The sequence below is a fragment of the Phalacrocorax aristotelis genome, chromosome 2 (assembly GCF_949628215.1).
Source record: "Phalacrocorax aristotelis chromosome 2, bGulAri2.1, whole genome shotgun sequence".
NCBI lineage: Eukaryota > Metazoa > Chordata > Aves > Suliformes > Phalacrocoracidae > Phalacrocorax > Phalacrocorax aristotelis.
The window spans coordinates 159,376,804-159,392,323 of NC_134277.1; the positions used below are offsets into that span (position 1 = coordinate 159,376,804).

The 15,520-nt window shown below is 41.3% G+C and overlaps 1 protein-coding gene across 1 annotated transcript in view; it reads left to right on the forward strand.

Moving 5' to 3' along the window:
• Positions 1 to 15,520, forward strand: part of TG (thyroglobulin) — a 159,017-nt gene that overhangs the window by 40,649 nt on the left and 102,848 nt on the right. Inside the window, exons 22-29 of the mRNA XM_075085813.1 lie at positions 1,743 to 1,913; positions 5,852 to 5,974; positions 7,702 to 7,817; positions 8,739 to 8,847; positions 10,057 to 10,254; positions 11,974 to 12,141; positions 12,674 to 12,739; positions 13,465 to 13,545. Of these exons, the coding sequence (XP_074941914.1) occupies positions 1,743 to 1,913; positions 5,852 to 5,974; positions 7,702 to 7,817; positions 8,739 to 8,847; positions 10,057 to 10,254; positions 11,974 to 12,141; positions 12,674 to 12,739; positions 13,465 to 13,545 (1,032 nt within the window). The remainder of the gene's footprint in view (positions 1 to 1,742; positions 1,914 to 5,851; positions 5,975 to 7,701; positions 7,818 to 8,738; positions 8,848 to 10,056; positions 10,255 to 11,973; positions 12,142 to 12,673; positions 12,740 to 13,464; positions 13,546 to 15,520) is intronic.

A 15,520-nucleotide genomic window follows, 5' to 3' on the forward strand; every position in this document is an offset into this window, starting at 1 on the left:
CTAAGGTTGGTGTATTCAGTTTAAATGACTTATTTTTGCATGCAGCTCCATAAAGAAAATCACTTAAGTCCAAATTCAGTTTTGTCTGCAGCATTAGCTCATGGATAAAAATAAAAGTGGGTAGTAAGAACGGGTTTCTTGGGAGTATCAGTGGGTATAGCGATTGCTTTGTTCTGTTTCAACCTATTTATTCTCTTAGGTGGGATAAAAAACGCCAGGTTTATTGTAATGCACTCTGACATCAGTTAGCTTTTGCCTAAAGTTGTCATTATTCATTTCCATATATGTTCCCAACGTAGGTAATGGACTCCTGCGCTTAAAAGTTTGCTCCTTAGGTTTTCTTTACTGCACTTGCAGTTTTCTTTACTGCAAGTGCCTGCAACTAAACCCACTCCCTGCCTCATTTCCACCTTGCCTGTGTAGCACAGTCTCTGAGTGCCAGCCCTTTCCAAAGGGCTACGTTGTACACATTTATCTTCCTTCCTTCCCTTCTTTCCCTTCCTTCCCTTCTATCTGTCTCTGCTGTCTCCATAGAAAGTCTGAAGGGTTTGCTGAATTAACTGCCACATAAAAAAAGGAAAGTATTGACTCACAAACACAGCACAGGAAAACTGGAGGGCTGAAGCCTTCTCCTCTATGCTGCTTACCTTGTTTTCTTCCCAGAGGTTGTGTCTCTATGGCAAGGATGGCTGAGAGGCATGAGAAACATTTCCTAAACTACCTTAGCTCCTGGCCTGGTGCACTGAATTGAAATAGTGCTGATGTTGCCACATTTTGATATGTCAGACTAAACTCTGGTGGCTTCTTCGTACATAGATAAGCATCATTTGTTTCAGCAGCATCTCGGAAGGAGGGGGGCATCTAGTTGGTTAACCTGTGAGGCTTAGTCCACTTGGGATTCTCTGCTGCTGCCTTTGATGTTGGTCAAATTTCCAGATTTCTCTCTCCGTGGAGCCCAGATGCCTGGATTCTAAAGATTTCTAAATCATTAAAAATGTTAAGTAGTTGGGGAAAATGCTGCTAAATAAAATCAAAACTCTTCATTCTTTAAGAAGAGAATGTGAAGACCTTTTCTTTCCCACTGAAAGGGAGAATTTAAAAAAAAGCAGGGGGGCAACAAATAACAAATTGATGTAATGGCTTTTGTGCTGTGGGTCATAACATTTCATGGATCCATTGCAATAGACTCTTAACAAACCTGTAAGAAACCACAGCTCCTCTGTACTTCTTTGCTTTACAGTACTTAGCATAAATGAGATCTGATCCATGGCAGAGAATCCTAAAAATGTTTGGAATATGAATTGCAGTAACTACAAAGCAGTGAGGCTACCATGTTTCAGGGCATGAGACACAACACAAATTATAGGTTAATTTTCAGTGAAGTCTTTGTTGTACTTAGAGCACTTTTGTCCTACAGCATTGAAACATCGTCCTACTGCATTGACAGGACCAGAGGCAATGGGCACAAGCCAAAACACAGGAGGTTCCCTCTGAACATCAGGAAACACTTTTTTACTGTGAGGGTGACCAAGCACTGGCACAAGTTGCCCAGGGTGGTTGTGAAGTCTCCAGCCTTGGAGGCGTTCAAAAGCCATTTGAACATGGTTCTGGGCAACTGGATTTAGGTGGTCCTGCTTGAGCAAGGAGGCTGGACCTCCAAAGGTCCCAGAATCATTCTGTGAAACCCACTGACAGGATTATCAAAGTATGTTTTTTTTTCTTTTCTTGTTTACTTGTAACAGGTATCACATACTGTCAAAGCAATGAGCAGGGTCTGCAGTGTGATGAAACTGGCCAGTATAGACCCTCCCAGCAAGACCCTGACACTAAGGAATCCTTCTGTGTCAATAGCTTTGGAGCAGCGCTGGCCTGGACTGAAACAGATGATCTCCTTACAGACTACCAGTGCCGAGGTAGGTGTCAGAAAAATATTTTGGAAATGTTTTGACCCCACATAAGTGAAACCTCCTCATGAAGAGACTCATCACTCCACAGCTTACGGGGATTCACTTTCCCATAGTTATGGCCTCTGCCTTAAGCCACATTCCTCCTTAATTTTGTATTTCTTGACTACTTTGGAGAAGTCATTTCCTGTAAGGGAAGAGAGAGAAGCAGGTTTCTTGCAGTGTCAGCTGACTGACAGCTTTTGATGTATGCTGATCTCCTGCTCTCTGCTTGGAAACCCAAAAGAATAATGAGATGGCTAATGGAAAAGCAGCAGAATGATGTATTTCTTTGTAAAATTATCACTCATGAGTGTGTTCATGTGAAACAGACTGTGTTTGGCAATGACCTCACCGCTGCAGCGTAACGTCACCCGCTGGGCTCCTGCTGTACGGTATCTGACTTGGTGGACACAGCCTTGCAAGCTGGGGCAACTTACTCTTGCTTGAACACAGTTGTGAAATGCCAGTTTTCCAGGATGAATAATTTGAAAAAAAGGTCATTCATCAAACAGTCCCCGGACTGCCTTCAGTAAGGGCTAATTACGCTTCTCGGCCCCAAAGCTTTTGCCTTGCCCAGAAATAGTTTTCCAGAAGTTTTTATTACTCATCATATGATTGGTATCAAATTTAATGGAATTTTCAGTTTAGAAGCTGATGTCATGGTGTGCTCTGAATTAGACGATGTCTTGTGATAAGTGCGATCAGTGGAAGGAGTGTGAAATGAAAGCCCTCGGGTGTGAAGAGGTTGCAAAACTGTCTTCAGCTAAAACAGCTATGTTTTTCTCCGAGCGTACTCAGAGGCTGATCACAGCTATGAACATGAGCTGTTAGCCTCTGTTGCTCTTGGTCACAGGGCAATTGGCGTGTCTCTCTGGGCAGAGGACTCTCAGCAGCTTAATTCTCCTGTTACTTACTTACCTTGAGCCCTCCTGCATGAGCATTTCTGACTCTGTCCAGGATGAAGCAGTCGTAGATATCTGTGCATATTGTTGTGAGTCATGCTAGAAGATCTCAATACAAATATAGTTATAAGCATTGACAATTTAAGGTTTAAGAAAACAACAAGGAACACCCGAGAAGTCTGGCTTGGTTTTTTAAAATAATTTACAGGCTAATTTAATTTCTTTTTTTTCTTTTATACATCATGTTGCATTTCCAGAAAGCATTATATAAAGTGAAACTGATTATATCTATTTTTATTTTTCCCCCTGCCCCTTTACTTCCCTTAATTGAATTCAGCATGCAACAAGACAGCAGGGTCTGAAGACCAATCTTGCTTTGACAGGAGGCTGGCAATTGGGCAAGGTCAATAAATAAATCAACAGTTCTTTGGTTTTTGAGGCTGCAGTGGGAGGAATAATTTCCTTTTATGAATGCACAGTAATAAGCTGTAACAACCCATGCTCAGACTTATTCTTCTATCTTTTGTTATATTTTAAGCCACACTTAACAGTTATTGCAATAACAGGGATGGGATCTAGAGCTTTACTCTAGTAACGTGAGATAAAGAACTTTTGCGATGCACTAAGCCTGTGAAGTGGCTGAGTAGTACATTACTGTTGAGAAGAGGGCAATGTGAAAGAACAAGTTCTTGAAAACGTGAGCTGGTAGAATATTTTTCATTGTACAGTTTTTGACAAAGTAGCTTTATGAATGCAATTTTTTTACCTTTCTTTAAACTAAAAATGAAAATTCAAACATTAAAAAGGCAGCTTTTCTGTTAGTTTTGCAGTGTTTTCAGTTTAATGTTTTGTTACATTTTCTGTGTCTTCTCTGCTTTTCTCCCATATTATTGCAGAGAAAATGGAGGGGTGGAATGAAGCCAGAATTAGGAAAAAGAAATTAGAAGTAAAGAAAAACACTTTAAAATGTCATTTTTTAAATTTTGAATTTTGCGTTTGGAATGAGGGCAGCAAACAACTGCGAACGACATAAAAACACTGTTTCTTTTCAGTTTTATGGAAATATGTTAGTTCTGATTTTAACCAGGCATCATCGCAAGTTGCAGATATAGAAGGAATTCAGTTTGGTGCAGAATTAAGTTAATGCTTATTTTTTTGGTGTCCTGTATTTCTAGGAAGGAAAAAACTTTCACTTCTGTTTACACCATCATTCAGCCTTCTCCCCAGCCTAGCTGGAGTGCAAGGACTGTTTTTGTGTTAAGTGTTTGGCTAGTCCTCATGTTTTTTCTGAGCAGAAATGACAGTTTTATCAAAAGCACCTGCTGACTCAGCCCTGACAACAGCGGACATTCGCTTCTGATTTAGTCCTGGCTGTTTTGCTGTAAGAGTACAAATGATTGTTTTAAGAACTTATCCCTGACTTTTATTTTGTGGTTTATCCAGACGTTTCAGGGAGAGAGGCCTGGGACCCTCCTGTTGGACTTCTGCACTCATGTGCGCAGGGGAGAGCAAGGCTGAGCCTCCAGCTTTTCCACGTGCAGACATCTCTCATGGGCTGAGATCAGACCAGGGCTCCTGCCTCTTTGCACTTTTAGGTCTAGGCCAGGCATTGGCTACGATAAGCCAGAGTTTCATCACAGGGGTGATGCCAAGTCACCATGTTCTCCTTTTCTCCTAATACGTGGTGTTCACAGAAAGATATTAGTATATCAACTGGTGGACACACTGTACCAAAAACCCTTTGTAATACAGGTAGTAGCAACCTAAGCAGGGTAGTGGTGGTGCCACTGTGTGCCCCTTCAGCAGACTATAACCTTCAGGGCACAGCCAGGAACTTAAATTGTATTCCTCACCCTATTTAGTGACCTTTGGGTTTTGCATCTCTAGACCCCACGAGCTTTTCCCAGTGTGTGAACCGTGCTGCTTCCCACACTTCCTTTCACTCAGTGCAGTGGGTCCAATTCAGAGAGAGTAGACAAAAGGGTCTGGTAAGTAAAGTGACAGTCTGGAGTTAAAGGTTGAATGAAGGAGTTGAAAAGGATCATGCAGGACATAGAATCACAGAACAGTTTGGGTTGGAAGGGACCTTTAAAGGTCATCTAGTCCAACCCCCCTGCAGTGAGCAGGGACATCTGCAGCTAGATCAGGTTGCTCAGAGCCCCGTCCAACCTGACCTTGAGGGTTTCCACGGATGGGGCATCGACCACCTCTCTGGGCAACCTGGGACAGTGCCTCACCACCCTCATAATGAAAAACTTTTTCCTTATATCCAGTCTAAATCTACCTCCTTTAGTTTCAAGCCATTACTCCTTGTACTGTCACAACAGGCCTTGCTATAAAGATTGTCCCTGTCCTTCCTATAGTTCCCCTTTAAGTACTGGAAGGCCGCAATAAGGTCTCTCTGCAGCCTTCTCTTCTCCAGGCTGAACAACCCCAACTCTCTCAGCCTGTCCTCATAGAAGTGGTGCTCCAGCTCCTTGGAATATTTTCGTTGCCTTCCTCTGGACCCGTTCCAACATACCTTGGATAGATCTCTCAGTCTGAAGTCAGTGGAGTTCAGTGGTGGTGTGCTCCTATACACAAGTCATAGGCCTCCTAGATTTCTTTTTTATCCAAGTTCTGTTGGAGCTGGCTCTTGTTTCAGTGGCTGTTTTGCAGTAAGTTGGTTCCCCACTTAATAGTTGGTTCTGCGCCATGAACAAGTAATGGGAGATGGCCAGCCTGCTGCTGGAAGAGAAGTCTCACTTGAATATAAACTTTCAGCCCATTCCTGGCTAACTGTTTTTAAAAGATCTTGTGACACTCTTTTTTTTTTCCAGAATAGAAATTATATCCTCAGTCCAGCTGTCTCCTGTGTTATCTGTGGAGTTATGGTACATCATTTAATGAGCAAAACTTTTTCCCTACAGAATTAATTAATTTTTATTTCTACCTAAAGTCTCTTTGTCTCTCTGCAACATGGGAACTGATAATAGTACCTGTTTTGTTTGGGTTTTTTTTTAGTGCTCAGAAAATTCGAGAGACTTCCTGCCTCCAGACTGATTTATGGGTCAGAAGAAGCTCAGATTCTTCAGGCTCAGTCATTTGGGGGAGACCTGCAAAGTCCAGCTTTTCAGTGCATTTCAGGTGAGGAAAACAATCAGAAAATCTGTACAGATGACACTAATTATAATGGAAAATAATAATCTTTTCATAAGATGAGCTTATAGTTAAGTTCCTAGGTGAACTATGTGTTTTGCAGTTCATCACCAGCTCACTGCAAGATATTTACAACTTTTGATGACCTTGGCTCAGGGAAGAGATAGGTCTTTCTTTCAGAAAGAAGTCTTCTGACTACCACGGCAGAGAAGTCATCTGACTTCAGAAGCAGTTGGTATAGCTTGCAATATGGATGAGAGCTGAGATTCTGACCAGGAAACATTATTCCGACTTTTCAGATGTGCAGACAAAAGAAGGATTAGGTGTTCAGGATGTGTGAAACCCAAGCTTTAACCTCTTCCCAAATTATCGTATCGACACATAAAAGAGGAATAATCATCCTCGCTTATGTCAGAAGGATATTATCAGGAGTGCAAAGGTCTTCCTCTGCCAAGCCTTAGGGTAAATATACTATATTACATCTGGCTACATCATGTTTCCTGGTTTATATTGATTCAAAGACACCTAAAACTAAGGGGAATCACTGCACTGCTTTCAGGGTGCTTTGAATCAATGCCTTGCCTCGTGTCTCTAAGCATTCTTCGACTTGTGAAGAGAGGCAGAGAGGTTACATCCAAAATAAAAACACCCTGGCAGCAATAACACAGGTGGCCTGTTTGTAGGGTAGACGTCACTGAAGTGTGGCAAAGTCAGTGACTTTGTGTCACATACCCTGGTCTAGGTGGAACAGTCATCTCACGCTGAGAGATGAATCCATGAAGCCTTATATGTGTTACTAGAATGATTTTCCTGCACCAGACCATCCCCTAGCTGTACGATGTAAGGTTTCTTGCACCTTCCTCTGAAACTGGAGACCTTCAAAAGCACTGAGCTGAGAGGGCCGTGGGAATGAACTTAGAGAGGAACAGATGACCCTTTGACAAGTGGTCTGATACAGTGTGCACAGCCTGTAATTTCATTGTAAGTTTCATCCACTGCCAAATAGCAGCACTACTACAAAATACTACTGTTGAGGTGCTCACTGAAGATTAAGGTTAACCCTTCTCTAACAAAGTCGGGAAGTTTACACTTCTGATGATGCTTTGCTCTAAACTAGTTGATTTTATACTAAAGACAATTGGAAACATTGAGCCACTTTGCCAGCACATCACATCTGCTTGATACAGTAACTCATTGGCAAACAGCTTGTGAGAAATATAGGAGTGATAGGAAGGAGGGAAACAACAAATTCTTCAGTCATGCCAGCCACCTCTACAGCCGTCACCTGGCGAGTGTGAGTGAGCAAGGAGCCATCCCCCTCCAGATTTAGGAGTGGCTTAAGATACTTCTGCCCTTGCACACTCCCCGCTAACTTGTTCCCACAGCCCTGCTCCTAGAACAGGAGGTGAAATTTTGCCTCAGGGAAAATCATCCATCAGACATTAAATATTAGGGTACATGGTTAGACCTAACTCAGCTGTTTGTATCACCAGGTGATGAATATGCAAAAAACTTTTTGCATTAATTTAATTTAAAAACCTAACCCGCTACTAAAATACTTGAATAGCAAAGTTCATCTGGCCAACGAAATTCACGTGTTTCCAGTCTGATAGAGGTATGAAAAGCTAGGTAAATGGCAGCAAACAGTGGAATTTGTAGCAGAAATTTTGTACATTAAATGCCAGGAAACCTAAGGTTTCTTTTCTGTTTTTCAGACTGTGAGAGGGAAGAAGCATGTGGGTTTGCCACTGTAACTGCTGCTGGTGCTGAAGTTCTGTGTGAATTATACAGCGCTGCTGAAGTCAACTTCAACTGCACCACCTCTGGATTGGTAAAAATGATCATATTTAAAAATACGTGTATATCGTAATACTGTAGGTTCAATATAAGTAGAAGGCATCACAGGCTGTCACCTGACCCCTTGGATATTACTCTTCACTATAGAATTGTTTACGTTGGAAAGGACCTTTAAGATCATCAAGTTCAACCTTTAACCTAGCACTGCCAAGTCCACCACTAAGGCATGTCCCCAAGTGCCACATCTACATGTCTTTTAAGTACCCCCAGGGATGGTGACTCAGCCGCTTCCCTGGGCAGCCTGTTCTGGTGATTGACAATCTTTTCAGTGAAGAAATTTTTCCTAATAACCAATCTAAGCCTTCACTGGCACAACTTGAGGCCATTTCCTCTCGTCCTATCACTTATTGCTTGGAAGAAGAGACCGACACCCACCTTGCTACAACCTCCTCTCAGGTAGAATCACAGAATCATGATTATGGAAGTAATAAATTCCTGCAGGTTGGTAAAGAAGCTACACCCAAATGTTCCCAAAACTGACTTCTGAATGCCTCAGTGTTTGGCTGAAACATCACACAGTCTGGAAATCAGGTTAACCTGAAAAGGGGGATTCATCTGGATAGTCCAAACTAGATGTATGTCAGTCGGTAATCAGGTCACCTGAAACAGTCATCATTTCTCAGTCCCTTCCTCTGGTCCAGGGTTTGAATCACACACTCTTTAGCACTGCAACAGCTTCCAATTCATTACTTTTGAACACAGCAAAGTGGCACTGAAGAATAGAGATCTTGGTTTGATAGAATGAGAAATGTCCACACTGGGCCACACGGAGATGTGGTCATTATCAACCATGTGCGCTAATTCCTCCTCCTGAGTTTCTGAATAAGGAAAATGGGTTTCAGGAGAGGAAAACAATTAGGTTGTATTTATTGTGCATGCCTGTTTTCTGTCTCAGGTGCAAGGTGTTTTGGGGAACCCCGCTGCCATTAGTATCGGTCGTCTCAGCTGCCTGCTTCATGTCAGGAATCCAGAGGGAGATGCAGTGGCGGTCTATCTGAAGAGAGGTACCAGACACAAATCACTCATATAATGTTAGACTGCTGTGCCCAAATTTGTAGTTCTGTATAGGATCATAACTAAATGAGGGGGACCGTCTTTGTTCAAGAAGGCATAATACGTTTCAGAGCTTAACATTTAGTGATACCCCAGAAATGACAGCAAATCTTCCCTTCACATCTTGTTCCCTAGAAACTAGGATTACAGCTTTTTTAAGACATTTTGATGGCAGATAGTCCCACAAAAGCTCAAATTTTATCCAATATATTATTCTCTATTCTGTTCTGTGCTGTTGTGCTATGATTTCTCTTTATTAAACAGTTTGTTATTTGATTATATAAGGCATTACTAATGACCAGCTTGCACATAATTTAACAGTTTATGTTAATTTTGATGGTAAATTGCCCTACTAATATACCAGCTGAGAAATACCCTGCTCTCCAGTGAATCCCAAAGTGATTCGACTGATCTAATGAATGTACAAGACACTTTTTTTGGCCTAAGTGTGACTGAGACCACTGCATGTCCCATCCAGTGTGTGTTCAACTTTAACCCTCATGCCAAATTTGAAACAAGGCAACCTAATGCAGAATGCTGCAGGGTTTGAGTCAAAACTCTCTGCTGTCACTGATATCTTTCTGCTTCTATCCAAACCTCTGTCACCATTTAATAATAATATAAAAATAGAGAGCTAAGTCTCACCTGAAAAAAGACAAGTCCGCTGAGGTTGTTGCAGCCAACGTAATCTTGTTGATGCCAGACCTGCTCTAGATCTCTGTTGATATTGCTAATTAGATCCAGGATTATATGAAACATGTCCTCTGTCGTATGTGTCTAGTCAGCAGAAGCCTTAATTGCAGATGTAAAATTATGCTGGCCAAGTTACACATTTTACTTTTTAATGAGATAAGTGTGTTTCATTTATACCTGGGAGTTATTAAGGTAGTGCTTGAAAGCGGAATATTACTGACCTTACTGTGTACATTGATTTAGGAGCCCTACCCTGGCGGTACATTCTGACCAACTACTCAGGTATAATTGCACCAAACCATTTGATGATCTTACTTTGCATCTGAAATGCCAAGTCCAGAAAAGGACTTTTAAGACTGAGTTTTCATTGTAAAACTTTCAACCAGCTCCAGTGTACAGGCAATCAGAAAGCATCCCCTCTCCTCCTGAGCTATTTTGAATATTTCTTTCCTGTTCTGTTTACCCAGGACAAGACTTTAACTCACCTGGACTCAAGACCTTTGAAAGGACCAGTTTTCAGAATGTGCTTTCTGGCGTGTATCGCTCTGCGGTGCTCTCAGCAGCTAGCACGTCTCTGACTGACGCTCAGCTCTTCTGTCGGCAAACTTGCAGCAGGGACTCTTGCTGTGATGGCTTCATCTTGAGTCAGATTCCACTTGATGGAGGTAGTGTCTAAGTGAAAAATAAAAATATTCTGCAGTAGAAAACCAACGCTAACTGGGCAGAACTAATTTTTGGACACAGAACACCTGCCTCTGCATCCTACCAGGGTGTCAGCAGCCTGCCTGTACATCACTGACATTTTTTGGTGTAGGGATAATTTAAGTAATGCCCATGACTTGGCCTGGAACAGTACAGATCAAGACCTGAGGTCACAAACTGCTCTTGGAGAGAAATGGGCATTTTGAAAGGATCATTCTTTTGACCTGCTTTAGACACCTGCATTCGATGGGATAACTCAATCCGAAACAACCTCTCTTCTTAGGTAACATGGCTTGGTTGCTAGAAGTTGATGCCTGTCAGCTGATGGGGAAATTAAGATGGTGCCTCCAGAGTGCTTGTAGTACAAAAGTAAATCAATTCCCTTGCTGGAGCAGAAAAAGACGATGCTACACAGGGCATTATGTTATGTTACAGCATGCAGGAATGCCATAATCTCCTAAGTCTGGGTGTCTAGCTAGGAGAGCAAGTGGGAGTGGGATGAACAGAGCCTGGCAGATGCAGGACTTAGGCAGACCTTAGATTTCTGCCAGCTAATTTAAGCCCTTAACGTTAGTGCCTGCTTCTTGTAATTTCTTCTTGAGCTCACATGGGATCAACTCTCCCATTGGAGGTGCATTTCCTATAGGAAATGCAAAGTTCTGATTGAAATGTCTCAAGCTTTTAAAGACGGGCTCTTACAAATCCAGGCACGTGCTACCGGCTTCTATGTGCCAAGCACTTCTCTAGTTTTGAGTGGAAAATGATCCTGGATTTGAGAAAACTTTCTCCTTGGAAGTTGTCAAGCAAGTGTTTCCAGGAAATTATTTTCTGTTAGGTATCTCATATTTTTTTGCATCAAAATATTCCAGGTGATCTTGTAAAGTCAATTTCTACCTCTATTTACCATCAAATTTTTGGTTCCCCATACCTGTGAGGGTAGAAGGGGGTGTGGAGAAGGTTAACGTTGTAGAGGTCTCTGCTTAGTTGAAATGACCTATGTGGATCAATAATACAGATAAATGCATTACTTGGACTAACATTTTGTTAAAATAAAAATAAAAAAAACCCCCAGCATATTCAATATCTCATACACCCAATCCATAAGGGAAAAAAAAAATCAGAGGCAGCATTGTAAGACCATAGAAATGCCTGAGCTGTGACAGCAAGTACAAAGCAGGAGCTGAGTATTTTCTAGACGTTATGGCGATGCTAGAGGAGACTCAGGCCTGGGCTGACTGAAATCAGGCACCAATCCAGGAAACCATCCCAGTAAAAACCTAAGTGCTCTCTTGGTTCAGAGCCTGCGGCTGTAAGACCGCCAAAGGATTGAGTATGTCTCCGTAGTGCTATAAAGTGCTGAGAACACTGTTGAGTATTATCAGATAATAGTAATATTTTATTAGGTGGTAATAGTGTATGTGCTTGAAATCGCTGAAAAGCAGGCTACAAATGTTTGGTTTAGCTTTGACTAGCTAACCTTAGTACTCCAATTTGAAGGTATGGCTCTGATTTTCTTCTTTCCTTTTTTTTCCTTGGGTAGCATCAGTAAAGGGTATCTACCTCAGTGAGGTTCAATGGCATTTAGAGGAAGTATTGGGATGGTTGCGTGAACAGCTCTGTGTTGGTGCAAAAAATTATTAAAGCTATTGGAGTGATGCAACTCTCTCTTTTTCTGAACCTAGGTATCATTTTGTGTAGTTTGATGAGCTACCCAGATGTGCTGATCTGCAATGCAAATGGCTGGAGTCCAACACCGTCGTCTGTCATAGGCGGGATATGTAAAGGTGTGAGCTATGATGAGAAAGGGAAGATGTTTTCCTTCACCCTGGGAGGACAAGTGTTCAGTGGAAGTATGTCAGTGAATTTTCTCAATTTCTATTACTTTAATTCTTCTATAGGCTCTGCCTTTTTCCCCAGTCTGCTCTGGTACTTCAGTGTTTTTTTCCCAAGTAAATCCATGTCTGTACAACCACAAGAGAGTAGGAAGTCCATAATCGGATGCATTGTTAGATAAATGGACCTCTCACGCTCTACTGTGTGAACAGTAGTGAAAGTCAAAAATGTGTTGAGTTTAGTACGTTACCGTGTAATAATTCAATACTTTATTTAGGCAGATTCAAGCCAAAAATCTGACAGAAAAGTAAACTGTGAAGCAAATGCAAAAAGATGCCCAGAGTTGCACAGAAAAAGCAAGGACAGAAAATAGAGCAAAGCTTTGGCACCCTAGGCCCAGACTAGCACCTGGGTCCTTCTTCCTTAGGGTCTCGTGTTGTAAACAAGGTGATGCATAGGCTAGTGTGGTGTTTTTAATGCAATTTCTGATCATTTCATACTACCTGTTTAATTTGAGCAGCTATTCTAACAAACATTTTTCTTTATTAGCTTCTAACTTGGCAGAAGAGGCAGAAAGAAATTTTACTACCTTTCAGCAAGTTTATCTGTGGAGAGGTGAGTTCTCCAACAGAAGCTGTTATAAAAGCTTATGATGAACTGTAGGCGGTGGCAGATGTGTGTTCTATAATGGCAGTGGCATTTGCACTTAATTTTATACTGTCCAAATTGAGACACTACTCGAAAGTCTTTTCTGGCAGGGGTGGATGCAATCTGGAGTAATTCTGCTACTGTCAGTTTAATGACATTTTGGTAAATTCTTGTGTCTGAGAATATGCTTTACATCTTTCAATACCTGTGAAAAATCTTATCATGGAGACACTTGCCTTTGTCCCATAAGTGTCCAGGTACCATAATAATTTGGCACCTTATATGTATCTAGATGGGTTACTTTTATTAGCTTGATAACTATATATGTGTTGTTTTTGCAATTTTATTTTCTCAATGCTACAACTTACATAGCAGGACCTGCACAAATCATTCGTGTTACTGCTTTATAAATGCACACAGCCTCCAGGGCGCTGACGCTGAATGCAGAGTGATTGCGGATATGGCGTTTGCTTTTGTCCTCCAAACAGCGCATTTTGCTTTAGGTTTTTCCCAGAGCTATATGTAGATGGTTTTACTCATTTCTGATTCATCATTTGGTGGAACTACCTAAGGAGTCTTCCTGAATGGTGCATTTCAAACTATTTTCTAAATTTAGTGAACTAAGGATGATCTTCTCTTGTGGAAGAAAAAGAAAGGAATTACTATGCTCTCTAACTTCTGTTGCATTCCAGGCTCCGATATGGTCACCCGGACTAAAACCTCAGAGTGTGATGCTACTGCTTTGGAAACAGAGAGTGATCTAACCTTATCAGGTATTGTAGTAAGGGTGGGTAGAAGAGGTAGCAGAAGATAACAGAGGGACATGTAGAATTTAACCAGAAAATATCATATATTGCCATATATATGTTGTAATGATGTAGGTATTGTGAAGTCCAGAGGATTTCTCTTAGGCAGGGTATATGACACAGGTTTTGAGAAAGGTGCTAAAAATGTGAGCCTCCTGTTTTCACTCTCCCAGGCCAAGCTGGAAAGGAAAGTGTTAAAATGTTCTGTGAAACCTTGTTCTTTCAGACTTACTGAATTGTAAAGACTCTGGAAATAATATGTGGCTGAGAAAAAATTTTGCATAAGCCAGGAATGAAATCTTTAGCCTGGGTGCCTGGGCATATTTACTGTTACTGACAATATTACTGTAAATATGATGCTTAGAGGAACTCAGGATGAAACCTAAGTCACAAGTGTTACTTCCATGCATAATGAAAGTGAAGGACTTGTGAAGTCCTCTGCTTTTCATTGTACTATATCATTTATATATCCAAAATAATTTGTATTAATTTACTAGATTTCCTTTGGGCCTTCAGCCCCAAAATCGTATGAGAAAGAGAGCAGTGGAGCCTGTGGAGAGCACTTGGGTTCATCTGTAATAAGCGATAAGCTTTGCTGAGGAGCCATTTTGAATACCTGAGCATGTGATTTAATACATGTAAAATCCTAACACAAAGGGAATTGCTGATTTTGTTTATCTAGTTTGAATGGAAGGTAAACTAAAATCCCGATTTAGCTAGTGGTGCTCCTATACAATTAGTCATATCTTAAAGTCTTAAAAATGAGAAAAAACTACACTTAATACATGGGGTGAAATTCTCTTGCGTCTACCTGCCAAGGTATGAGTGCAGCCCTCGGGGTTCTCCATTTACCTTGCTGCAGCTGATAATATAATTAAAACCTGAAGTTATGCAAGGAATGCAGCTTCTTCCTCCATCCCTTAGTCTTAGTCATGACACAAATTATTTCAAGAGAAACTGAAGGTTGACATGAAGTCTAGAGAGGTTACAAGACACATAAGTCACCTTTTAAAAAAAATATGGATACATCTGGGAAAATGTCTACAGAGCTTTTATTATTTGATGATCATCTTTAAAGCACACAATAGCACATCTTTTCTATTTCCTGATAGCAAATTCAAAGCTATTGTGCACTCCCAGCATGCCAGTAGGTGCTTCAGCATTTCAGCTGCAGTCATCAGCATGTCTTTACTTTCCTATTTCCCTTTTTGTCTGGCTGTTTCAGTGCGCGCAAGATTAAATAACAGAATCCCTCACAATCCTGGAGTAACTGGGGGTGAGACCTGCTGATGACATTTGACAAACGAGAAGGTGTTTATGAAGAATTTGTAAAAGATCAATGAAGAGTGTCCATTTCTTTCAATATTTTGCTTGGACACTTATTTAAAGGGATTAATTTGAAAACGGCCTGAAATAACTGTGACTGTCCAGAGGGAGCTCAGGAGATGCAAAGCACTGCATAGATGTCTAAAGATCATAGGCAGGTGACAGAAAGGAGTTATTTAATGTGGTCTCTGTAAGCATAAACTAGGGGAAATAAGGTTAAAAGACTGAAATAGGTATTCAGCTTGTTAAGAAAACTTTTAACACTGAGAGGTGGAAAAGCCTCTCAAGGGAATATAAGGAAACCACTGTATTTTGGACTAATAAAACTAGATTGATTAAGGTATTGTAAACATCCTCTGAGGTATCAGCCTTCACTGGTGGGATGATGTGTTGTGCGTCAGAGTAGAGAGAACCTTCCTATTTCTAGGAGCTATGATTTTCATCTCGGTTTTGGGTGGTGGAAATAGTCTGGCAATGCAGCGCTGTGCAGTGCAGCTCGGCGAGGAGGCATTGCCTACACAAGCAGCAATAACTGTGGGTGGACAATTCTGTTATTAGAAGCAGCCTTTGGGGTGTGCTAGCCCTACAAAATGGTTGCAGCTGTGTTACCATGAAA